Source organism: Gopherus flavomarginatus, chromosome 1 (assembly GCF_025201925.1).
Source record: "Gopherus flavomarginatus isolate rGopFla2 chromosome 1, rGopFla2.mat.asm, whole genome shotgun sequence".
In the NCBI taxonomy this organism is placed as follows: domain Eukaryota; kingdom Metazoa; phylum Chordata; order Testudines; family Testudinidae; genus Gopherus; species Gopherus flavomarginatus.
The window spans coordinates 180,627,693-180,653,925 of NC_066617.1; the positions used below are offsets into that span (position 1 = coordinate 180,627,693).

Sequence of the window (26,233 nt, forward strand, 5' to 3'; positions counted from 1 at the left end):
GGAGCCGGGCCGGGAGCGCGGCGCGCGCAGGCTGGGAGCCGGAGTGGCCGGTGGTGGGTCCGGTTAGCGCCCCTCCCCCCGCTGCCGTCATGAGCTTCCTGATCGACTCCGGCATCATGGTCACCTCCCAGGTACTGCGCGGGCTCGGCCCCGGCCTCGGCCGCTCCGGGGCTGTTTGGCGGGGACGCCGACCCCCCCCCCGCATCGCTGGGCCCCGCGCCGGCCTGGCGGTAAAGCGGCGGGGGGCGGTGCTACAGCCCTGAGCCCAGCTCCGTGTGACCCGCTCCTACCCCTCCCCCCCGGCGCTCACCAAGGGGGGGCTGGTCCCGGGGCCCCCAGCGCTGCCCCCCCCCGGCCTGTCACATCTGTGTGAAGAACGTGGAACAGGAGCGGCCCCCAAGTGTCTCCCCACGTCCCCCAAATCCTGCCCCGTCCCCGGGCACTCGCTGCGCTGCGGCGCACAAGCCGGCAGGCTCCTCCCTGGTGCCTCGAGTTGACTATTCCTGGCGCACTGCGATCCCCAGGGCTGTGGGGTGAAGGGGCTCCCCATTTGTACAGTGGCCCAGTGTGAGTGCAGTTTCACTGCTTGCTTAGACTACGGCTCCCTCCCCTTTTGCTCCTGCTTGTGGTTCCCAACCCTTATTCAATATCATGACTCTGTGCTTCAGTAGGAAAAAACAGGACTTTCCCCCCTTGTATCCACGAGAGAAGGTGGTTGTAACCTACTCTGGACCTATGGTTGGCCCCTGTTGAGAACCTGCTGCTGTGATGTAAAGTCCGCATCAGAATAAGACTATGAAAATCTCAAAATCAATCAAGATCTTTGAATTACTAAAACAATATTCAGCTCAGTAAAATAATCTCAGGATTGTGATTCCAAACAAGCTGGGGTGACAGCTATAGAGAATTGAATTCCTATAACCCAGTATCATTTGCACAAATCCAGATTTCCCATGTGTGGGAGCCCATGGCAAAAGTTCAGCCTGCTGTTCTTTTGAACTGTCTTGGTTCTATCATTGTCCAGAGTCCTGGTTACTCATGGCCTCTCCCTACTGCTTACCGTTTTGAGGAATCTGCTACAATTTTGCTTTCCAAGCTGGAAAGATTTTAATCTGTTTCTAGAAAGTATTTTTCGACAACTGTTGGAGCTCCCTTGATCCACCTGTAACCCAGGACCATCTCCATCTCTTTCATTTCCTCCAGTTTCCATCAGTCATCTTTCATTTAGTCTCTGCTGTAGATATAGCTATCTCACTTGGAGCCTTATTAACCTTCCGCCGTCCTGTCCTTGTTATTCCAGTTAAAATGGATCATTGCCCTGTTAGAGCCAAAACAATGTTATCTGGGGGGGGACAACCCACTTACTTGAACCTACCTCACTTGCTAGTTACTTGTCCTATGTATTTTCTCTTTTTTTCCCCCTTATCCAGGTTCTTAAAAAATAGTGTCCTTTCCTCTCTGATTACCTCTCTCAGTACAACTTCCCTGACTGCTTTTAGTCTGGTTTTTGATCATTTCATAGTGCTGAGGCTGTCTTCTGCATAATAATGACTTGTGCATTGTCTCTTTGTTGACACATCATTTTCTTCTTATCCTGTTTGATTTCAGTGTGGCTTTTGGACCTGCTGATCACTGTTCTCCTTAAGCAAGTCTCCCTTTCACTCATTTTCTGATTTGATTTCTTACTTTCTTAAATTGCTTCTCTTTCATTTCTGGTGGAGGTTTTACATCATCTTCAGAAACATCAAGGTGCGTACTTAAATTAGCCTATGTATTCTTCTCTTCTGACCCCTTTCTTATTGCCGCAATCACTTGTGGTGTCTTAATTAGACACTAAACTCTTAAGATTTGGTCTTCCTGAGTGTTTGTATGGTGCCAGGAACAAAGGAGCCCTAATCTCGATATTTTTAGGTAAAAATTGATCTGTGTTTTTGATCTCCTTCTAGTCTGTGTTTCTCTGCTCCCTTTGTAGGCGCTACTTGCCAGCTTCAGCCTTGGAATCACTTTACGTAGGTGACACCTACAATACTTCCTTAACTCATTCCCCAAACTTTCTGCTTGATAGTAATGTCTTACCTTTTTCTTACCCTTTTTCTATCAGTCACTTCAAAAACTAAAGTCCTCCTTGTCCTGATTTCTCTGACTGCTTTCAATCACCCTCCTTAATTTATACTTTTGGTTTCATAATTTTGGTGCCAAGGCAAAAATGTTTGGTCTTCCTTGGCTCATACTTGCCAGATCTTCTTTGTCTGTAAATTTCATTCTTCTGTTTCAGGAGCATAGCCGGAATTGGGAGGGGTCGCGAGATTATCACATAGGGGGTTGTGAAATGTCAGCCTCCAGACCAAACCCCACTTCTCCTCCAGCATTTATAATGGTGTTAAATATTTAAAATGTGTTTTTAATTTATAAGGTGGGTCACGCTCAGAGGCTTGCTATGTGAAAGGGGTCACCAATACAAAAGCTTGAGAACCACTGTTCTAAGACATTGTGAGAGAGTGTGTTAAAGCTGCTGTGTAAAAATAAAATGCATTGTAGGTCTTCATTAGTCTAGTGAAAGATGATTTCTGTAATATCTGCTCACACCTAGAAGCCTAGATGCTTGTTTTGCCTCTATTTCTCACTTCCTCTGCCCCTTTTCATTGAAAAGTTGTGCATTACTGGGTCTGCAGTAAGGCAGTGGTACTCTGTGTTTGTTACATTTCATCTCACTTAAATCTCTCTCTCTCTACCTAACAGCCATTTTGGACCTCTCTGGTTATTGGATACTTGGGAACTATGTGATGAGCAGGCGCTGTAGTGCTTTGCTTATGTGATGTTGCCCAGAAGCTCGCTTCTTCACATTTTGCAAGTTTCTTCCTAACCAATACCTTTCGGTTGGCCTCTTTTTTACAGGTGCTCTTCTTTGGATTTGGATGGCTGTTCTTCATGCGCAAGCTATTCAAGGACTATGAGGTGAGGAGGGGCTGTTTCATTCAAACTGTGACTCTATATCTTACAGTGAAGCTGTCACATTGAAATCTAGTCCGTTTAATAAAATCAGTAAAAAGCAGTTTGGGGTACTTCCCCTTCCTTTGAGTTCCTCCTTTCAGCTGTATATTTGTGGTTTTACATTTTCCTGTTTTTAAAAAAGAATAGTTTTCCTCCCCTGTTGCTATTTGAAAAATCCACCTAGACAACAGGGGAAATGGACAATACTGGGGAAACAGTGAAAGTTATCGTACACAGTGCTGTTAAATATAAACAAATTGAAAATGTAGAAAAAATAGATTTATATATATTCCTCATCACTTTTGGTTATACTCACCGTGGGTGTTCTGCATAACAGTCGTCGGTACAATATTTTCTCACACAGACATTATTTTTAAGTTGATAGTGTCCCTTGAATTTAAATTTTGGAAAGCTGTTAAGAAGGACAGTGTGACTGGATTGTTAGGAAGAAGCCAATGGGGAATAAAATTGTGACAGTGTAGCAAAATAGGAGGAACACGGGAGAGAGTATTGTGTAGGCTAGGAATGGCCAAAGCGCAGGCCAAATGTTGTCCCACAGAGTATTGCAGTACAATCCATGGCTTCCCATGTCTATAATTCAGAGTTTGGGCCAGCTGAGAGTACAGGACCCAGCAAGTGATGCACCATTTTGATTAACGTGGCCTGATGCATTGTATGCTGGAGCATGTAGTCTTTCTATGTACAGCACCTCGGTCTTAAGTACAAAGGCAGCTACAATCAGCTCAATGTTGTACAAACTGGATGTAGCCCTCTGGCTCCTTGCAAACTGCCAGCTTATCTCCTTGTTTTGGCAAGGTCTGGGCACCTCAAGTGTAGACCCTGTTGTGTGCTGAGGCACCTCATGGTTTATTTCCCCTGACTGATATGTAACTGGCCAGTATTGTGTGAGGATGGAAGTGACTCCTGTCTCGTGTTTGCTCCATCACAGGTACGACAGTATGTGGTGCAGGTGGTCTTCTCTGTGACCTTCGCCTTCTCCTGCACCATGTTTGAACTCATCATCTTTGAGATCCTGGGAGTGCTAAATAGCAGGTAGGTATGGGGGCTACCACACTTTCCTAGACAAAGGCCTGGCCTTCGTTTTATTCTCTAGCTACTCTAGAACTATTTCGAAGTTAATTATCCCCATGTCAAGGAAAAGCTGTGTAGGCAACATAATGAATAGATCAGTGAAGACATCTGAGCAGCAGGGTCATTCATATGATTGAGCATGAGGCTGGAAGCCAGGAGCTGCTGAGTTCCTATCCAGTCTCTGCTACCAACTTGCTCAGGGTCCTTAGGGCAAAGCGCTTATCTTCCTGCCTCAGTTTCTCCAGCTATAAAATAAGGGTTCTGTTTATACTATTTCCCTGAGGGGTGTTGTGAGGATTAATTCATAATTAATTGTTTGTGAAGTGCTCTGTAATTATAAAGAGCTACAGAGAGTATTTGCTCAGTGCTTGATTGTGATGAAAACAGCAAATAAGATACTATGTTAATTGAAGAGTAAGAATGATACAGTAACTATAAATCGATGATACATTCGCACCTTATAATCAGTATTGCTTTACTAATCTAAAATGACTGAAGGCATGGACTGAGGGCTTCCATATAAAAAGAGAGTTCAAAGTATTAGGCTTACTTCAGAAGGGAATAGAAAAAGAGGATATTGAACAGAGGAATATAGAAGCTGCCAGCTGGGTGCTCTGACTTACCTTTTCCTAAGATACAGGAATAAGAGTGCACTCAGGGAAATTAAAACACAACACATTTAAAATGGATAAAAGAAAATCATCTTCTCCCAATGTATTATTAATCTGTGGAATTTGCCACTGCAGTGTTTCAGTGATGAAAATATCTTTGCATGAGTACCACTATAAATAAGAACATATTAAATTACACTAACTAGGAAAAATTGACAGGGACTCTCAGATTCTCCTGCTTTGGGGGCATAAATTGAACCTTATCTGGAATTAGAAAGAAATTTTGCCTTATTGCTCAATTAGCTGCATTATTGAGTTGCATTGGCCACTGTGGACACAGGATAGTTGATTAGATGGCCCATTGCTGTGTTTTGGTATGCCAATTGCTTTTTTATGCACATTTGTGAGCTCTAGAGTAAGATCCAGTATGGAGTATCCCAGTGTGCTGCTTTTAGGCGAGTGTTATCTAGTGCAATTTAGTCTGCAGGAGAGGGGTGAGATGTGTTCAGCTTTAAGAGGAAATCTTTGCATTATGATCAGGCCTTGATCAATCTTCTGATTCCTTTTCAGTTCCCGATATTTTCACTGGAAACTGAATCTGTGTGTGATTTTGCTCGTCCTAGTCTTCATGGTGCCTTTTTACATTGGCTACTTCATTGTGAGCAATATTCGACTATGTGAGTATGCATATTTACAGCAGTGAGATTGCTAGGTTTGAGAATTATGCCTCACAATGGAGGACAGGCTTTCACAAATAGGACTAGGGTCCTCCAACACTAGGGTCCCTCACCCTCTCTCCTGTACAGCAGAAGGGCAAAATGCAGTCCAAAGACTCTTCCAAGTGCAGGAACTGTTCCCTTGCAGCAACGGTTCTCAGCCTGTGGGCTTCTTGCAGCCCAATCAGCACACTCCTGTGACCTATTTGACATCCTTAGAGCCATATTAGTAGTTTATATATTGTGTGGCTGTGGCCTGCTTAGATATAGAGAGCTGCATATGCAGCCCACAGTGGTAAATAGGTTTAGAACCGCTGCCTTACAGCATGCTGCCGGCCCTGTCCGTGCTAATGGGGGAAAGAAGTATCAACAGAAAGTGGAGTCAGGGCTCTGCTCTACCCCTGCCCAAGTTAGAACAGCTGATCATGCATATTGCATCTCCTTAGGAGATGTGGCAGCATGTGTCCTCCCAGTGTGTGCGAGCTCCAGGATCGTTTATACCTCCTTGCCGAGCAGGCTGTCCCAGAGCTCCCAAAAAGAGGCTTCATTGCATTACTCCTTGCTCTTCACTGTGCCTGTCAGGTGATTGAGCCATTTAGAGTTGGCCAGTTTCATAAGAGTTACAGTACTGGATACTGCTAGCACAGTGCCAGATGGCTCCTGTTTTAATCATCTCTGCGCAACACAATCTTGAGACCAATGTAGTGATTCTGCAGCCTTTCATGAAACCTAGACACAAGAACTTTCTAATAATGCCTGTTTTCTCTCCCCTTTTCTCAGTGCATAGACAAAGGCTGCTCTTTGCCTGTGTTGTTTGGTTGACATTCATGTATTTCTTCTGGAAACTGGGAGATCCATTTCCTATCCTCAGCCCAAAACATGGTGAGTTTTCATATGTATGTTTCTTTCTCCTCCTCCTCCTTTGCAGAGATAGTGCTTCAACATTTCACTATCTGGCTCTTAGCAACTCTGTGAACTGAAGTACATTCCATATCTGGTTGCTTACTCCTGAGAATAAGCTCTGAAAGTCAGGAAACCCCCATGAACCTTTAATGTCATCGCAACACAGGCCTAAACAACTGGACTACCTGCTTCATTTGTATTGTTTTCCTTCCAGAAAACAGCAGAAATTTAGCAGGTCAGGAAGTCTTGGGTGAATCTGGAATCCAGAGGAACTTAACATTGCTTGCATTTTACAGGGGGCAGAGTCCCCAAAATGTAAGACTTAAACATTGACCGTCATGTTTACTTTCTTTTCTTGCGGGTGCTAAAGCAAGTCCAGGGAAGAAGAGAACTTAGAAAAATCAACACCTATCATTGAATAATCAGTACTGAATTCTTGAGTCCTGATTTTTGCTACCAAGTTGTTCTCCAGCTCCTTTTGAAATGAGTGAGGATTCTGTGCACAGAGGTGGCTGCAGAATCAGGCCTTAAATGCTTAATGGATGAGTTATCCCTCATTTGATGAGCCCCAGCTTTGAAAAAACCCAAGGAGAAATTAACAGGCTGCGCTGACCCTGTAATAGTTGAAAGATTTCACCTGTGATTCTAAAACATTTTTTCTCTCTGAGAAAGAATGCCTGATTACTTCACATCCCACTGAAATCCACTCTTTTCTGGGATTGAATACAGTATCTATTCAATAGTGCAAAACAACATTGCACAGCAGTTTAAGGAACTGGAGGAAAGCAGTGTGTATCCCAGGGATTGGCAACCTTTGGCACGCGGCCTGTCAGGATAAGCCCCTTGGCAGGCCAGGCTGGTTTGTTTTCCTGCCGTTTCTGCAGGTTCAGCCGATTGCAGCTCCCACTGGCTGCAGTTTGCCACTCCAGGCCAATGGGGACTGCAGGAAGTGGCAGCCAGAGTATTCCTTGGCTGCCGCCGCTTCCTCAAGCCCCCATTGGCCTTGGACGGTGAACCGCTGCCAGCGGGAGCTGCAGTCGGCTGAACCTGTGGACGCAGCAGGTAAACAAAACAGCTCAGCCCACCAGAGGCTTTCCCTGGCGGCCTGCGTGACAAAGGTTGCTGATCCTTGGTGTATCCATTTAAAGCTGCAGGAGGAGCTTGGCTTGGCAAAATGTAACCACCCAGCTGGAATTTGGCCAGGGCACTGGAGTTAACCCTCTTAATCTATGTGTAAAAGTGCCATGGAATCTTTGACCATTGGAAATTTCTAGAATCTCATTTTTTTACATCTATTCTTAAAGACAGCGCTTACAGCCACATGGTGCCCCTTAGCACATATGCAGGCATTGGCACAGAGAGACTATAAGAGAAGAGCATCCTCTGTTGCATCACCAGTGTGATTAGTATACACTTTAGTTTTCCACTAAAACTTTTGTTGCCCCTCACTTTCTGACTTTATAAAATGAACACTTTGTATGTCACCTCTCTGATCACTAAAGGAAGAATGCTAGGAAAAGCTTGGGATATCTTGCTTTAAGCAGTTGAATAAGTCATTTTTAAAGGCATCTATATTTTACCTGCTTCTGTATAACAGCATGTGGGGCAAAAGGCCAATGTATTGTTGCTCTCTAACAGGTGTAAATCTGCATGTGCCTGCACATGACTCTGTGGTCAAGCCCCTTTTGTTAAGGCCCTTTGCTATTGTTTTCATCATTTATTTCCCTTCCCTGAAGCTTGAACTGTGGCCTGGCTCTCAGCCACCTCAGCTTCACAATCATATAAGCTCCAAATGTGCAGTGTATGGCTGCTGCTTTGTATCTCATTCCCCAAAGGTGAGTGGTATTTACTAGTTCATGGTACCAGATTTCTGTGAAAACGTGTGTGGTTGTGGCTGGCAATAGAAAGTTGGGAAGGACAAATGAAACATAGTATTTTAACCGCCTTGGTTGCAATGCAGAACCTTAATCTGTTTTTTATTGCAATGTTTTTAGTGTGAATTTAGCGCTAATACAAAATGCCAGAGTGACAGTGTCACAGTTCATGGCAACTGCACCCGTATTCCCCCTCCATGGTCCCTTGAGGGCACCCATTACGGGCTCCACAGCAGTCACCTCTCTTGGTGATCCATATCTCTCTCTCTCTCCTGACCAGGGTTTTGCAGACTGCACTGTTCCTTGCCTACACTGAGTTCCCCTGCAAGTCAGACTGCCTAACCAGGCCTGAGTCTGCTCTTTGCTCTCTCTTCAAATGCTATGAACAATGTAATTGCCAGCAGTTGTAAGTTACCACGCGCCACTTTCTAAGACTTGTGTGTATTTTTAAGGTGAACGCATAACAGTGAAAATATATAAAAACAATGAAAGCTCCTATATACATATGAAAAGCTTACAGCGCTCACCCATGAGTCTTATGAGGCCTCAGTAGGCCAAAGATCTTCCTACCCCTGCCAGGAAGACTAGTGTCCCCCTTAGACAGCAGGTCCTGTCCATTTGCTGGATCAGAAGGAAGGCCCTGAGTCAATTTAAATTCAGGCTATTTATCCCAAAATCCTTTTTTTTTTTTTTTTAAATCTGTTGGCCTCTGGAGAATCCAGTCTGAAACAGTATATGTGAGCCTCTCTAACCTCTCTGGAGGTGTTAGAACCTGAGTGAATTTGCCTAATCACCACCCAGTGTACCAGGAGCCCTGCCTCATGGAGTAGAACTCGATCATACTTAAACTATTCTTGTAAAACAGTAGACCCCAAAGGTACTGCTTGGAGTTGTAATATCTCCCCCATGAAGATGTTACATACAATCCTGTTTCACAATAACACTTAAACGTAATGCCGTAAGTTTTTCAGAAATATTGCAGGAAATTGCCATATCTATTACAGATAGCACCTCTGGTAGTCTCTGTATCCACAAGATGGATATAGCACAGCCAGCAGCAGCATAAGCTTTTCTCTACTCTAACCCCATGCCCTATAAGCATGTGTTAGATCTGCTGTGGCGGGATCACTTCTACGAGAGAGGGGCCAGTTTTGATCTTTGTAGTCTCGTCAATTCTTGGTCTTTTTGCTGAAAATGATACCCTTGGTGCTATATATGCTAGTTGTAAGAGTTGGCTTTGTGACATGGACAGATGTCTGCCAGAAAGTAAACTAAGACCACCAAGCAGCCATCTTATGACAAAAATCGGTCATTTCTGGGCTAGTGATTTAGAACGGAAGGGTAATGTGCAGCCCATTTCCAGTCTCCTACCGACTCTGTTTAGCCTTGTTTAAAAATAGGTCAGGAAACGCTGAGAGTTTCAATACTTCCCTGGGAGAACATTCTCTTCCTCCTCTCCCCACCCGCTGCCTGTATACACTTTGAATCACCTCTGGTACCTGGACTCTGAAGGCAATTAGTTTGGCTAAGTAATTGAATGAGTACTATATTCTTTTATGAGGACACCAAAGTGTAAAGAAGTACAGTAAAAGCAACCCCCTACTTACATTGTCTTCTCTTTTTCAGGAATCCTGTCCATAGAGCAGCTCATCAGCCGAGTCGGTGTAATTGGGGTGACACTCATGGCTCTGCTCTCTGGATTTGGTGCTGTTAACTGTCCGTACACATACATGTCCTACTTTCTCAGGTAACCACAGCCTCTTGGAATTTTATTCTATACGCTCCTTGAGATTTTTTCCTTCTTCCTGTGTGTGTGCTCTCTCAGATTCTCCTAGGACACTGCTCAGGTTTGGCCCTGGGCCTTCCTTTCCCATGCCCCCGAGCCTGCTGATTCTAGCTGTCCCATCTACACTGCAGGACCCCTTCCATCACTGATGTATGCTGTCCTTACATAGGCTCTTCAGTTCCAATTTGTTTGTCCCACATGCTTGTCCTTGTTCACATGCTCCTTGGAGTGGAAGGCTGATGGGGTATTGTGTGTATGTTGCAGGAATGTGACAGATGCAGATATTCTAGCCCTGGAGCGTCGTCTCCTACAAACCATAGACATGATCATCAGCAAGAAGAAAAGGTGAGGAGAACAGAGCAGAGTCAAGATGCTGCTTTAATGCTGTTGGGGTTAGCAGATTGCGGGGATACTGTGTTCTTGGAATAGCCAAGCTCTTGGCTGTCAGGAGTGGGAAGTAGTTGCATAACTGTATCAGATAAGATTCCTTGCTCTAGTGCAGTGTTTCCCAAACTTGGGATGCTGCTTGTGTAGAGAGAGTCCCTGGCGGGCCGGGCTGGTTTGTTTACCTGGTGCATCCGCAGGTCCATCCAATCGCGGCTCCCACTGGCTGCGGTTCTATGCTCCAGGCCAATGGGGGCCGCTGGAAGCAGCGGCCAGTACATCCCTCGGCCCACGCTGCTTCCCATTGGCCTGGAGTGGTGAACCGTGGCCAGTGGGAGCTGTGATCGGCCGGACCTATGGGCGCGGCAGGTAAACAAACCGGCCCGGCCCACCAGGAGCTTTCCCTACACAAGCAGCGTCCCAGTTTTGGGAAACACTGCTCTAGTGAAACAAGTGTACTGAAGGGGTTGGAATGGTGTATTGTAGCAGTCATTTCATTGCCTGAAACAAAATCCGTTCTGTTCCATTACAGACCTAGACCCTGAACTTCTCAAGGTCCCTTCCAGCTGCACATTTTTAGGACAGGGAGGAATTAAATAGTTAGAGGTTCTTCGTTGTTGGAGAACTTATCCTCTGTGCTGTGCTGGGTGTCACAAGGGCCAATATTTTGAGTTGGGAGAGAGGGGTGCTTTGGCTTAAAATAATTATCAATGACCTTGAAGAGGGCTTGATGCCAAATGTGGCTCTACTGGGTGCAGATACAAAAAAGGGGACCAGTAAACACAGTGGATTCATAGATTGCATTGACAATGCTATGAAAAGGTTTCAGCTTAGGTTTGGATAAGTGGCTTATGCATTTCAGTGCAGTGAAATGTTGAAGTAATAAGGCTGGGAGCCAGCAGTGATCATAGAGATTATGTTGTAGTGTAAATGGGAGCATGAGGGACAATATGCAGCAGATGCTTTTGTATTTGAACCAGTTCTTGAAGTCTTGTACAAATGGTCCAAAGCATCAAACGGTCCCACCCTGTGATGGCTTTATGTGATTCTGCTTTATGAAAGCTTGTCACACAGCCCCGTAATGACTACCAGAGTGCAGCAGTTCTCAAACTTCGCTGCACCGTGACCCCCTTCTGACAACAAAAATGACTACACGACGCCGGGACCAAAGCCTGAGCCTGCCTGAGCCGCAGTGCCCCATTCAAGGAGACCAAAGCCAAAATCCAAACCCCATCACCCAGGGCTGAAGCCCTGGGGCTTTGGCCCCAGGCAATGGGGCTTGAGCTTTGGCTTCGACTCTGGGTTGTGAATTCAGGCCTGGGCCCCAGCAAGTCTAATGCCAGCCCTGGTGACCCCATTACGATGGGGTTGTGACCCACTTTGGGGTCCCGACCCATAGTTTGAGAACTGCTGCTATAGAGCATTGCTGCATTCAGTCCAGTTCTCACAGGTCTGGGGAGAAGGCAGTTGTACAGTGACAGAGATGCTCCAAAGGAGAGAGGCATTTGGTGGGTTGTGTGGTCACTGAAAGAACGTAAGAATGGCCATACTGGGTCAGACCAAAGGTCCACCAAGCCCAGTATTCTGTCCTCTGATGGTGGCCAACGGCAGGTGCCCCAAAGGGTATGAACAAACAGGTTATCATCAAGTGATCCATGCCCTGTCACCCAATCCCAGCTTCTGGCAAACGAAGGCTAGGGACACCATTCCTGCCTATCCTGGCTAATAGCCATTGATGGACCTATCTTCCATGAATCTGTCTAGCTCCCTTTTGATCCCAGTTTTGGATTGGCCTTCACAACACCCTCTGGCAAGGAGTTCCAGGTTGACAGTGCATTGCGTGAAAAAATACGTTCTTGTGTTTGTTTTAAACCTGCTACCTATTAATTTCATTTGGTGGCCCCTTGTTCTTGTATTATGAGAAGAAGTAAATAACACTTCCTTATTTACTTTCTCCACACCTGTCGTGATTTTATAGATCTCTATCATATCCCCCCTTAGGCGCCTCTTTTCCAAGCTGAAAAGTCCCAGTCTTATTAATCGCTCCTCATATAGAAGCCATTCTGTTCCCCTAATCATTTTTGTTGCCCTTTTTCTGAACCTTTTCCAATTCCAATATATTTTGAGATGGGGCGTCCACATCTGCACTCAGTAGTCAACGCGTGGGTATACCATGGATTTATATAGAGGCAATATGATAGTTTCTGTCTTATGTATCCCTTTCTTGATGATTCCCAATATTCTGTTTGCTTTTTTGACTGCTGCTGCACATTGAGTGGATGATTTCAGAGAACGATCCACAATGATTCCAAGAGCTCTTTCTTGAGTGGTAACAGTTAATTTAGACCCCATCATTGTATATGTATAGTTAGGATTATGTTTTCCAGTGTGCATTACTTTGCATTTATCAACATTAAATTTCATCTGCCATTTTGTTTCCCAGTCACCCAGTTTTGTGAGATCCTTTCGTAGCTCTTCACAGTCTGTCTGGAACTTAACTATCTTGATTAGTTTTGTATCATCTGCAAATTTTGCACCTCACTGTTTACTCCTTTTTCCAGATCGTTTATGAATGTGTTAAATAGGACTGGGCCTAGTACAGATCCCTGGGGGACACCACTATTTATTTTTCTCCTTTCTGAAAACTGACCATTTATTCCTACTGTTGTTTCCTATCTTTTAACCAGTTACCAGTCCATGAGAGAACCTTCCCTCTTATCCCATGACTGCTTATTTTGCTTAAGAGCCTTTGGCGAGGGACCTTGTCAAAGGCTTTCTGAAAATCTAAATACACTATACCCAGTGGATCTCCTTTGTCCATGTGCTTGTTGACCCCCTCAAAGAATTCTAGGGGATTGGTGAGGCATGATTTTCCTTTACAAAAACCATGTTGACTGTTTCCCAGAAAATTATGTTCATCTATGTGTCTAACAGTTTTGTTCTTTACGATAGTTTCAACCAATTTGCCTGGTACTGAAGTGAGTGTTACTGTCTTGTAGTTGCCAGCATCACCTCTGGAGCCCTTTTTAAAAATTGGCATCATATTAGCTATCCTCCAGTCATTTGGTACAGAAGCTGATTTAAATGGTAGGTTACAGATGGCAGTTAGTAGTCCTGCAATTTCACATTTGAGTTCCTTCAGAACTCTTGGGTGAATACCATCCGGTCCTGGAGACTTATTACTGTTTAGTTTATCAATTTGGGACAGTTCCTCAGATCTGTCACCCAAAAAGAATGTCTCAGGTTTGGGAATCTCCCTTACATCCTGAACAGTGAAGACCGATGCAAAGAATTAATTTAGTTTCTCTGCAATGGCCTTATTGTCTTTGAGTTCTCCTTTAGCATCTCGATCATCCAGTGGCCCCACTGATTGTTTAGCAGGCTTTCTGCTTCTGATGTATTTAAAAAATTTTTGCTATTGCTTTTGGAGTCTTTGGCCAGCTGTTCTTCAAATTCTTTTTTCGTCTTTTTAATTATATTTTTACACTTCATTGGCTAGAGTTTATGCTCTTTTCTATTTTCCTCTTTAGAATTTTTCTTCCACTTTTTAAAGGATGCCTTTTTGCCTCTCGCTGCTTTTAGCAGTTGTTTAACCACAGTGGTGCTCTTTTGGTTCTCTTAACTTTTTTTTTTTAATTGGGATATACATTTAAGTTGAGCCTCTATTATAGCGTCTTTAAAAATTTCCCACGCAGTTTGCAGGGATTTTACTCTTTGTACTGTTCCTTTTAATTTCTGTTTCACCAACCTCCTCATTTTTGTGTAGTTCCCCTTTCTGAAATTAAATGCTACAGTGTTGGGCCACAGTGGAGTTTTTCCCGCCACAAGGATGTTAAATTTAATTATATTATGTTCACTATTACCAAGCGATCCAGCTATATTCACCTCTTGGACCTGATCCTGTGCTTCACTTAGGACTAAATCAAAAATTTCCTCTCCTCTTGTGGGTTCCAGGGCTAGCTGCTCTAAGAAGCAGTCATTTAAGGTGTCAAGAAACTTTTATCTCAGCATCCTTTCCTGAGGTGATATGTACCCAGTCAATATAGGGATACTTGAAATCCCCCATTATTATTATTATTGATTTTTTATTTTAATAGCCACTGTAATCTCCCTGAGCATTTCAGTGTCACTAACCCCATTCTGGTCAGGTGGTCTGTAATATAGCCCATCTGCTATATTCTTATTTTTCAAGGATGGAATTATTATCCATAGAGATTTTATCATGTAGCTTAGTTCATTTAAGATTTTTACATCATTTGATTCCATGCTTTCTTTCACATATAGTGCCACTTCCCCACCAGTTTGACCTGTTCTGTCCTTCTGATATATTGTGTATGCTGGTATTACTGTGACCCATTGATTATCCTCATTCCGCCAGATTTCTGTGATGCCTATTATATCAATATCGTCATTTAACACTGACTAGACACTCTAGTTCACCCATCTTATTATTTAGACTTCTAGCATTGGTATATAAGCTTTTTAAAAACTTGTCATTTTTTGGCTGTCCCCTATTACATGATGTAATTGAATGGGACTTTTTTTCATTTGACTATTTCCCATCAAACCCTCCCTGTATTTTATCATTTTCCATCCTCTCCTCCTTATTAGGACATAGGGAATCTCCATTTATAGATCCTCCCCTGAGGGATGTCCGAACCACATACTCCTTTGCACTGGTGGGATTTCCCCTAATCCTTAGTTTAAAAACTGTTCTGTGACCTTTTAATTTTAAGCACCAGCAATCTGGTTCTGTTTTGGTTTAGGTGGAGCCCATCCTTCCTGTATAGGCTCCCCCTTTCCCAAAAGCTTCCCCAGTTCCTAATAAATCTAAACCCCTCCTCCCTACACCATCATCTCATTCACGCATTGAGACCCTGCAGTTCTGTCTGTCTAACTGGCCCTGCGCGTGGAACTGGAAGCATTCCAGAGAATGCTACCATGGAGGTCCTGGACTTCAATTTCTTACCTATCAGCCTAAATTTGGCCTCCAGGACCTCTCTCCTATCCTTCTCTATGTCGTTGGTACCTACATGTACCACAACCACAAGCTCCTCCTCAGCACTACACAAAAGCCTATCTAGATATCTGGAGAGATCCGCAACCTTCACACCAGGTAGGCAAGTCAGCATGCGGTTCTACTGATCATAGCAAACCCAGCTATCTATGTTTCTAATGATCGAATTGCCCATTACTAATACCTGTCTCTTCCTAATAACTGGAGTTCCCTCCCCCGGAGAAGTATCCTCAGTGTGAGAGGATACCGCATCATCATCTGGGAGGAGGGTCCCAACTGTGGGATCATTTCCCTCTGCGCCAACGTGATGTTCTTCTTCCCTGAGACTTTCATCCTCCTCAGCAGCGCAGAGGCTGTCAGACCAGAAGTGGGACTGTTCTACTGTGTCCTGGAAAGTCTCATCTATGTACCTCTCTGTCTCCCGTAGCTCCTCCAGCTCAGCTACCCTGGTCTCCAAAGTCCGTACACGGTCTCTGAGGGCCAGGAGCTCCTTGCACTGAATGCATACATACTCCACCAGCCCATAGGGGAGGTAATCGTACATGCTGCATTGGGTTCATTAAACTGGGTAGCTCCCACTCTGTTGCTTGACTTCTGCCTGCATTCTCTTTTTTTTGTACTCCCAAAGCTTATTTCCTTGTTGGCGCTTTGTTTTTATCAAGTAGTGTTTTGACCTTTAAGTGCACAGAATGTGAGGTGTCTCTAGCCCCTGCTCACACTCCCCCTTTAAACTCCCTTGCCAAACTCCTGTTAGCCGCTCCTGTTCGCTGGCTCCTCTGGTCGCTTAGGAGTGGGCTTTTTAAAGCCCTGCTGTGCCTGAGTTGCCCCACCCCTGGTTAAGGGTTGATTGAATGCCTCATTAAGAAGCGCCTAGCTCTCAGCCTCACCTAGCAGGCTGCTAGGCTCAACACACACACGGTCAGCACACGGTCCCCCAAACATACAGACCACATGGTATATTTCAGTCAAGCAGCCAGCACACTACAAACACTATAGACGACAAACTTACCCCAAGGGTCCCACGATCGCTCCTCCTTCACCTGGAGAAGTCCCTCGCCAAACTCTCCTGTTAGCCGCTCCTGTCCTCTGAGAGTGAAGACTGCAGAGTCACATGATCTGGAAGAGGACATGGGAGGCTGACAAGTCACATGACTGAGACCCCAGTTGAATCTTTATTTTTAATTGGTGTGAAATCCATTCTGTATTATTGAAATCTCAACAGCATGGCAGCTTGTTTGATTAGGACTGAATTCCATTCTTGAGCTAACTGAGATGTTTTGGAGCAGGACTGGTGATTGGGTGAATGGTAGGAGTGTGTCTCTGCACTGAATAAGGGCTTGGCTACACTCGAAACTTCGTGTGAGTGTGGTCGTAGCGCCAGCGCTGGGAGAGATCTCTCCCAGCGCTGCACGTACTCCACCTACCTATGGGGATTAGCTTGCTGCGCTGTTTACACTGGCGCTTTACAGCGCTGTATCTTGCAGCGCTCAGGGGGGTGTTTTTTCACACCCCTGAGCGAGAAAGTTGCAGCGCTGTAAAGCGCTAGTGTAGCCAAGGCCTAAATTTCACAATGTCTGCTGCACAGTGCATCTTTTTCTGAGAACTGAATCTTTTCTCTTTTCAGAATGGCAATGGCCCACAGGACCATGTTCCAAAGAGGGGAAGTGCACAACAAACCCACTGGCTTCTGGGGAATGATAAAAAGTGTTACCACATCGGCCCCTGGCAGTGAAAGTATCCTTCCTCTCCTGTCCATGGGGCTTCAGGCTAATTCCTTGCTGAGTAGAAATAGGATTTAATTAGGAAAAAGGACAGGGAGGCCAGTGTTGTTAAGCATTTATATATCACACAGCTCTTCCCAAAGCATAGAGTAAGAAACACTTTATGCCCCAAAGAGCTTACACTATAGCACAACAAAATATTGGACATCTGCTCAGGTAAGAGTTGGTGTAGGGAGTGTGTCCACAAGAACAAGATAGAAAGGAATCCTGTGAGAACGGGTGGGGTGGGGCTTGGCAAACAGTGAGAGTTACAGAAAGACAATAGTTTTTGCTAAGCATTCAGATTCAGATCTCCCAGAATGCTTGGGGGGAGGGTTAGGGAACCTTACTGAGAGCCATATGGATAGGGTTCTGGGCCAACAGGAAGGAGCAGGAGGGTCTGCATGGTGAGGAAAATTCTGCACATGATTTGATAACCAGTTTTTAACTCCCAGCAGAAGTCCTGTAGATGATGATGGAGTGCAAGTAACCCAAAGAAGTTCTTGTGGAGATAAAGGTGTGTGGATGTTATAAAAACAAAGCAGCTAGTTTTTGGGAGAGACTTGGTTCCATTTGGTAGTGTGCATTCCTCTGCTTGTGATATAGAGATCAGTTATGTGATCCTGTTAAAGGGGACATGCTGACCAGCATTGTTACAATGGAGTGCTCTGATGATTCTATCATATGAGGGTTTTTGTTGCAGTTTAAACTGAGATTGTGTCTGTGCAGGGAGCCCAGGAATGGAGGAACCTCAGGGTATGTTTGTTTCCATTTGATAGTAACTTCTGCAGAATTCTACCCTTAACTCTTCTGGTTTGCCAGATCTGTCCCTTATCCAGCAGGAAGTGGATGCGTTGGAAGAGCTGAGTCGGCAGCTTTTCCTGGAAACTGCTGACCTGCATGCAACTAAGGTACGTAGCAAAGAACCAGATTGATAGTCTGGGAGAGGATGAGCAGAATAGACAGAAGTAATTTTAAAGGCATTCTGTTGGCAACGATGAAAACAGCAGCTGGTTTCTCAGCTTTGACACAATATTGGAAGAGTCTGTTTCTCAAATCTGGGGGTCAGATGGCAAGCCGTTTTCCCCAGCTCATATATGCAGTGGAACATGTACCGGGCCTCAAAAAAGGCCAGCAATCCCAAACTGTGTTGGGAGAGGGGCCTGTGCTCAGTTCCCCTGCTAGTAAGGCCCTGACTTAGTCTTTTCTTCTGCAGATTGGCCTCACAATGTACTGAAGCGATGAGTTCTTATGTTTTATAAAAATTAATATGTCAGTGTTAAAATATCAGGAGGGAGCATGGCTTCATGGAAGCGAGGAATAGAAGTTTGGAGAGCTGGGTTCTCTTTCCAGATCTTTATTAGCTATGACATCTTGGCACTTAACTACTCAGTGCCTCAGTTTCCCTGTTCATAAGAGCTACTGTTACAGCTCTGTCTCACACGGTACTTGAGGTTCATTCATTAGTGTGTTTGTAAACACTTCAATGGTGAGAGCTGTAGAAGGACAGAGTAATCATTGCTGTTTTTTACTGGTAATTGTCTAAAACTTATACATTTGAATTTTATCTGAACCTGAAAATGTTAAATGTATGGGTAGTTTTTGTTGTTTTTGTTCCCTTTCAGGAGAGAATAGAATACTCCAAAACTTTCCAGGGGAAATACTTTAATTTCCTGGGTTACTTTTTCTCCATCTATTGTGTCTGGAAAATCTTCATGGTACGTGAATGTCATATATTGTTGTCCATAAACGTTTTACATAACCTTGCTTAGATTGTTTGACACATACGGGTAGTGAGACTTTACACACAGATTCTTGTCTGCACCTTAAGAATATTCTTCCAGTTTCCTTTCATACGTCCTGCTTCTGGAAATTAGTTTTTGAATGACATTGGCATCTATTTGGGATACTGTTTCTTACTGCATTGTGTGTTTTCATACATTTTGTATACTCTCAGTTAACTCTATGGGATTGTTCTGTGATGAAATACAGAGCAAAGGACATGTATGTGTGTCACAGATACAGTTGTGCTGTGTATACCACATTCCCTTGAATTGATGCACTTATCTCTCTCCTGCAGGCAACCATCAATATCGTATTTGATCGAGTTGGGAAGACTGATCCTGTCACAAGAGGAATTGAGATCACTGTAAATTATCTGGGAATCCAGTTTGATGTGAGAAACATTTAAAACCCCCCACTCACATCAGTAATCGCTGTTTTATGTATTACTAACTGAACTGGTGTTGTGGGAGCAGCTGGTGGGGATTAATGGAGCTCTGAGAAGGGGCTTAGATTTCTCCACCAATCTCTAAGCTGGGAAATATTGTGTGAACATTGCTCTTAATACACTAGTATCCAAACTTAATAGTCACTCCTCTTACCATAAAGTTATGACTGGCCTTTGCTGGTATACTTTGACACCCTGAGTGCACACAATCCCCATGCTAGAGATGGATATAATGCAGCATTAGCCTCTGGGTATCACCTTTAGAGAGCACATCATTTTAACCATGTTCTAGTGAAAGTTAATGCTGCAGGATGTCCACTGTTCACACAACAAGCCTACTGCATGTCAGTAGCTCACCATGCTCCACATCCTGACCAGGAGGGAGGAAAGGGTCCTTTGAGCTTTCATGTCATGGTCCCTTGAGGTGCGAGCATTCCATTCACCCCCATCTTAATGGGGTTATTGCCATAGGTGGTTGTTTATGACTCTCAGTCAGAGATTCATAGTTAGAGCAGAGAACTCTGAGCTGGATTTTTGTCTGTGGCTCTGCCATTGACTTATGTCCTTGGAGAAGTCACTTAACCATTATGAGCCTCAGTTTTCCAGTCTGTAAAATTAGAATAATACCTGTCTTATGGGATGTTGAACACTTCAATGGAGGGCACTATGGAAGTGGCTGTCCACGATGTGTCAATATGTGGAGGGTTGCAGTGGGCAATGTGTGTGCACGTACACTGCGTGAATTTACAGTTCATGTGAATAGATCTCTGAGGACTTAGATTAGTATTTGTTAATAAGAATGGACAGCGTACTCAGCTGTGAATAAGAGATGAATAGTCTCTGACCTGCAGAACTTAGTTTGTGTTAGTGTATTCCTGGACAGACAATTTTACAATGAGCATTCTCTGTGAATAGTAATAAGTGCGTGCCTGCACAATTTGTATACTAGTTGGTTTGTGGCACGTGATTACAAGTGAAACATGAAATGACTCCACCTCCCCATGTGCTCCATTTGAATTGGAACTTGTGTTTTTATTTATGTTTATTTCAGCTTTCACTATTTTCTTGTAAAGTGTTATTTTTCTGATGCTGTATCAGGGACAGGCAAACTTTTTGGCCTGAGGGCCGCATCAGGTTTAGGAAATTGTATGGAGGGCCGGTTTTGCAGGGAGAGAGGGGTGTGCCCCCCCCCCCCCCCATTCGCTGACAGCTCCCCTAGGACCTCTTCCTCATCCACTCTCCCTCCCCCCACTCCCTATCCCTGACGGTCCCTGGCTGCCCCCTGTCGGCCCATCCAACCCGCCCTCTCATGCCTGACTGCCACCCCAGGACCCCTGCCCCATCCAACCATCCCTTCTCTGTTGTCCCCTGACTGCCCCCAGAACCGCTGCCCCCCGCCATCCTATCCAACCCCCCTCCTTCTTGACTGCCCCCCCCCCGGATCCATGCCCCCATTCAACCCCCTGTTCACCGCCCTCTGACCGCTCCAACCCCTATCCACACCACTGCCCACACCCCTGACCACCCCTGCCCTCTATCCAACCCCTCCTGCTCCTTTACTGCGCTTCCTGGAGCACTACAGCCGCACTGTCAGCACCACACAGCACAGAGCACCACGTCAGGCTGGGCTCTGCAGCTGCGCCGACCCAGAAGCTCGTAGCTGCTCTGCCCAGAGCATTGTGCCTTCCCGGCCAGGAGTTCAGGGGCCAGGCAGGAAGGTCCCGCTGGCTGGATGTGGCCCGCAGGCTGTAGTGTGCCCACCTCTGCACTATATAAATGACTATACATGCAAAACTACATTTAAAGGACCTGATTAAGGTTTTGACATCAAGTACTCAAAAGTTAGGAAATGCTAGCATTAAGGTTGCTTGTGGAGGCTTAATTCAGCTTTCTTCTGCGTATGCATTCTGGTACAGTCTGTAGTTATGTGATCACAAGGGGCCTACCAAATTCACGGTCTATTTTGGCCAATTTCACAGTCATAGGATTTTAAAAATCATAAATGTCATGATTTCAAATATTTAAATCCGAAATTTCAGTGTTGTAACTGTAGGGGTCCTGACCCAAAAGAGTAGTGTTGGGGGGTGAGTTGCAAGGTTATTGTGGTGGGGGATCACAGTATTGCCACCCTTACTTCTGCATTGCTGCTGGCAGTGGTGCTGCCTTCAGAGCTGACTGATTGGAGAGTGGTGGCTGCTGGCCAGGAGCCCAGTTCTGAAGGCAGCGCCGCTGCCAGCAGCAGTGCAGAAGTAAAGATGTCGTGATCGGGTGCTGCCTTCAGAGTTAGGTGCCTGGCTAGCAGCCTCTGCTCTCTGGCCACCCAGCTATGAAGGCAGCACAGAAATAAGAATGGCAATACCCAACCTTCCTACAATAACCTTGGCTCCCCTCGCTGTCCCCTATAACTCCCGTTCAGGTCGGGACCCGCAGTTTGAGAAACACTGGTGAAATCTGCATAGTATAGGGCAAAAGTACACAAAAGACCAGATTTCATGGGTGAGACCGGATTTCACGGTCCATGACGCATTTTTCATGGCCATTAATTTGATAGGGTCCTAATGATAACGTACTATTTTTTTCCTCTCTGCCCCTCTATTCCTCCCTTGGGCTTCCTGGGCCAGATGCAGAAGGAGGAAGGGTAATAATTGAGAGCACAGCAGAGACAGGCTCCCTGATCTCAGTTTAGGTGTCTGCACCTCAATATGAATTGATTTAAATCAAGGCAATTTAAATAATGATTTAAATCACCAAGTGGAAAGTCTCTATTTTGATCATTGATTTTTAATCAACTTTTCCATTTGTACTTCAGTTACCTTCTAAAAGAAGGTACATTCTCATGGGTTGATCTAACCATTAAAACATTGATTTACAGCTAAATAGAGACTTTACATTTATATATATATATACATTTATTAAAGCAATTATATAGCGTAATATTTTCAGACTTTTTAATTCTACATTTTTAGTGTGTTAGAAAATAGTGAATGAGATAATTAACTTTTTGCTCATTATTTGTATCTTAACTGCATTAGGATGGTAACTGGAAGTTATTTAAATACACAAAACAGCATATATTTATATTTATTAAACAAAACAACCTTAAAAGTTTTGTATACATAAACCTCTCTTACCAAAATATGTTTCACATTTACAAATTATAGGAAGTTTAGGCCTTAATGTATTTTATATTAAATCAAGATTTAATTTTAAACAGGTTTATTTTTAAAAAGAAAAATGCATTGTAATTTAAACAATAATAAAAAAAACCGATTAAAAGAAAAATAATAGATTTAATCCACCCTCATGGATCTGGCACAATCCCCAGCTGCTCAGAGCTGCAATTTCAGGGAAAGTCCTGCTGAGCCTCAGGCTGGAGCATTTTTAGTGTGAATGGAATTTTCAGGGAATAAACTGCATTCCAGCAAGTCTCTGCCAAGTCTGTGCACACTGCAGTTTTTCTCAGGTTTATGTAACTTGGACACGTTTGGGTGGATTTTCACAAGGATGTCAAAAGGCATATCCCTCCCAAAATCCAAGCCCCTACTCCAATGTATGGGGGCTTTACTGTTTTTCAAAGAAAAGATCTCCAGAATTTTTTAACATGGTCAAAACAATGTACTTTTCTGTAGCCTTGTTTTTGGAAATGGCTGAATTGTTTTGACTGAAACTTTTTGGAATTTTGAGGCAGACACTTTCCATGGAAAATTTCAGCCCAAATAATTAAAATTTGGCCAAGTTATAACCAACTGAAAAGAAGGTCTTATAATGAAATGTGTTGGGCAACTTTAATAATAGATGGGGCTACCAGCCCTTCCTATAATAATAATCTCCTCTGCTTGTTGTAGCCATATACCAGCTGTCCAGAAGAGGGCAGTGGTTCACATGTTTATTGTGAACAGATGGAAACAGGGAAAGACCTTGTCTAGTATATTACATGTATCTAGAGGCAGTTAGGTTTATGTACCAAATAGATGTGTGTTCTTTTGTATTTACTCTATAAATATTCACATCCGAACCCTCAGTTCCTTCCATGAAGTCCACATAGGCTAGATCTGTGCATTTCCCATGTGTGTAGAGTAAGCACTTGCGCACGAAAGTAACCATCTTTGTGCCCTTGCAGGAGAATATATACCTGTATGTAAATTTCTCTGCAGTGAGTATCTGCACAGTATGAGAATTCAGAGATCCTGTTAAGTGCACATCCACACACACTCTTCAAATGCCTGGCCCCAGGGATTTAACAATTTCCTGTTTTTGTTGGTGCAGGTAAAATTCTGGTCTCAGCACATTTCCTTTATCCTCGTTGGAATAATCATTGTCACCTCCATCAGAGGCTTACTGATCACACTCACAAAGGTACGCCTGGCCAGGGCCCTCTTACGTTATAGCAGTCCAGGAGAGCTTGCATGTATTTCTAACTTAGTCAAGAGAACATTGTGTAAACAAGAGGTTTTCAACCTTTTTTCATATGGGGACCCCTAAACGTTTTTGAATGAAGGTGCAGACCCCTATGGAATTCTTAGACAGGTCCGCAGACCACAGGTTGAAAACCACTGGTGTAAACCTTCAGTACAAATGTAGGACCTGTGGTCTCTATTCAGTTAGTGGACAAATAGGGGATGAGGAAGGCTGGGATAGAAGTCCTTGCAGGGAGTAGGATGGAGCAAAAAGTCTTTTATGGCTGAATTAGAGAAGGGGAGGGTAACTTTTTCTGGCTTATCTGGGGTATGATCCTATTGAGAATTCTTTCAGCAATTTCAGTCACTAAATGCAGTGCACAATCTATAAGTGCCTCCAGTCCAAGCAGAGGAATGGTGTTAGTGTTAGGGCTCTAAATAGTGTTATAAATGTTTTAAAACTCGTAGGATAATCTGAAACTCTCTCCTTGCCCTAGAGTTCCTCTCTTAAAAAAAGAAAAAGAAAAAAAAATCTCCCTGTTGCTATCAACAGTAGTCATGCTAGTATAAATTGGCTGCCATTGTTTCAGTCAGAAGGCTTTCGAACTGCTCAGAACAAATCTAGTGATTAATCCCTGGTTGCTACCTGTGAGCAGTTTATATTAGCCCTTCCACTGTTTTTACTATCAGTGGTAGTAAGATTGGGAAATTTTAAGAGACGAAGTGTAAGGTAGACAAGGCTTAACAGTGATGTGGAAGCCTGGATTTGTTAGTATTGGGTATTGAATGGCGATTAAGAGGACTTGGGTTGCTTCATTTAAACTGCTAGCTATTTCTGGGGAGCAAGTAGGGGATTAATGCATTAGTACAACCACAGGGGAAAACTATGGCAACACAGAACAGGGTGACCTATCGATGCTGGCCTGTAAACTGGGCTTAGTCATTCCTAGGCTAGAATATATTTTGGGTTGTTTCTTGTTTTGTTTTTTCAAAACTGGATTCTCCACACTGGCTGGCCATGCAGTGTTAGTAGCAGGTTTAGTTGGGCCCACGTTAAAACACTTGTAGCTCTACTGGGGACAAGGCCCAGGTCTGTACCTTTGAAGGGTCTAGGAAGCACGTCTTTTTCCTTCAGTGCTGGTTTCTAGGACTAAAGGGGAATGATTGGGGCATGTATTCCTTCCATGTTCCTGTAGAAGGGAGCACAAACACGCCTGGTAATGAGAGTCCTGTTTTCAGTACTTTTTTTTCCTCTTGACAGTTCTTCTATGCCATCTCCAGCAGCAAATCCTCCAATGTTATTGTTCTGCTGTTGGCACAGATCATGGTGAGTATCCAGACCTGCTAGTGAGCTTTTATTATATTGTCCCATCTGAGCAAAGTAGCCACCTGTGAAGCAATTAACTGATGCGCTTCCTGTATCTTATCTCCAGGGGATGTACTTCGTCTCTTCCGTGCTCCTAATCCGGATGAGTATGCCCCCGGAGTATCGCACTATCATTACAGAAGTCTTAGGGGAGCTGCAGTTCAATTTCTATCACCGCTGGTTTGATGTGATATTCCTGGTTAGCGCTCTCTCCAGCATCCTTTTCCTCTACTTGGCACATAAACAGGCCCCAGAGAAGCACATGGCACTCTGAATCCATTCCAGTTCTGCCCACTGTTCTATAATCCCTTCTGGTGGACTACTGCAACTCATTAGGGGTGACAGGATTTGGAGAGAGGGAGGGCAGCTCTCTCTGTGCTCTGATGATGTAACTGGCCCTTCTGACTTCTACAGTTGCACTTAGAAGTATATGGTTCATCCTTTGAACAGGGTGCCATGAGCTGAACAAACAGCAGAGGCAGGAGAAAAGTGGACAGCTGAGAGCCACGGAATAGGAAAATCCATGGGACAGGTGTGTCTTATGGTATTGAAAAATCTGCCAAGGATGGTCTGAGGAGAGACCTCTTAAAATCACGAGTAGAAGAATTCTACATAAAGGACACCGAGGAAACGTTATTTCAGTTTAAAAACAAATCAGTCTTAATCCAGAGTTGGAGGGTGTTAATTCTGGATCTGAATGTCTGAGTCTGTGAAATTAAATCAGCTTTCGTAATACCTCACCACTAGCATCATAATTGTTTGTGTCAGTCCCAGGGACTTTAACAGAGATGAGCAAATGTGTGAATGTCACTGTTTGGCAGAGGGGGAAGTGGACTGAGATTCAAGGGAGATGTGCATGATTAGTATCTAGCTTCTTTAGGAATTGGAAGTTAGTCCTTTATTACCATTTAGGGCCTGATGAATCAGAATCCATGCCTTGGGTTACTGTTCACTGGAGTTTAGTGCGAAGTCAAAGGTGGTAGCTATAACTAGTTTACGTTATACACTAGAAATTCAGTACTCCCCACTGACCGATATATTCTACATCAGCCCATGTCCCTTCTTGGCTTAATGCAAGTCACGAAGGTAAATTTCACCCATGCAAC

At 44.2% G+C, this 26,233-nt stretch overlaps 1 protein-coding gene across 2 annotated transcripts; it reads left to right on the forward strand.

Annotated features, from left to right (window-relative positions):
- GPR89B (G protein-coupled receptor 89B) lies at positions 1–25,867 on the forward strand. 2 transcript variants are annotated; one of them, XM_050959276.1, is made up of 14 exons: positions 1–131; positions 2,896–2,955; positions 3,941–4,044; positions 5,265–5,371; positions 6,191–6,292; positions 9,814–9,934; positions 10,238–10,318; positions 16,999–17,108; positions 17,957–18,045; positions 18,760–18,852; positions 19,215–19,310; positions 23,631–23,720; positions 25,023–25,088; positions 25,195–25,867. In XM_050959276.1, the coding sequence occupies exons 1-14, from the start codon at positions 90–92 to the stop codon at positions 25,399–25,401; spliced, it is 1,368 nt and encodes a 455-aa protein (XP_050815233.1). In that variant the 5' UTR covers positions 1–89; the 3' UTR covers positions 25,402–25,867. The 2 variants fall into 2 exon arrangements, with proteins under 2 accessions (XP_050815233.1, XP_050815242.1); XM_050959285.1 differs by lacking the exon at positions 1–131 and adding an exon at positions 394–567.
- The last annotated feature ends 366 nt before the right edge of the window (positions 25,868–26,233 follow it).

What these genes read in the sequence shown, in the direction of transcription:
- GPR89B (XM_050959276.1), top strand. Translation starts at nt 90, where the DNA reads ATGAGCTTCCTGATCGACTCCGGCATCATGGTCACCTCCCAG. An exon ending in CTGGGAGTGCTAAATAGCAG is followed by an intron (nt 4,045 to 5,264) that starts GTAGGTATGGGG and finishes ATTCCTTTTCAG; the next exon opens with TTCCCGATATTTTCACTGGA. An exon ending in TGTGAGCAATATTCGACTAT is followed by an intron (nt 5,372 to 6,190) that starts GTGAGTATGCAT and finishes CCCTTTTCTCAG; the next exon opens with TGCATAGACAAAGGCTGCTC.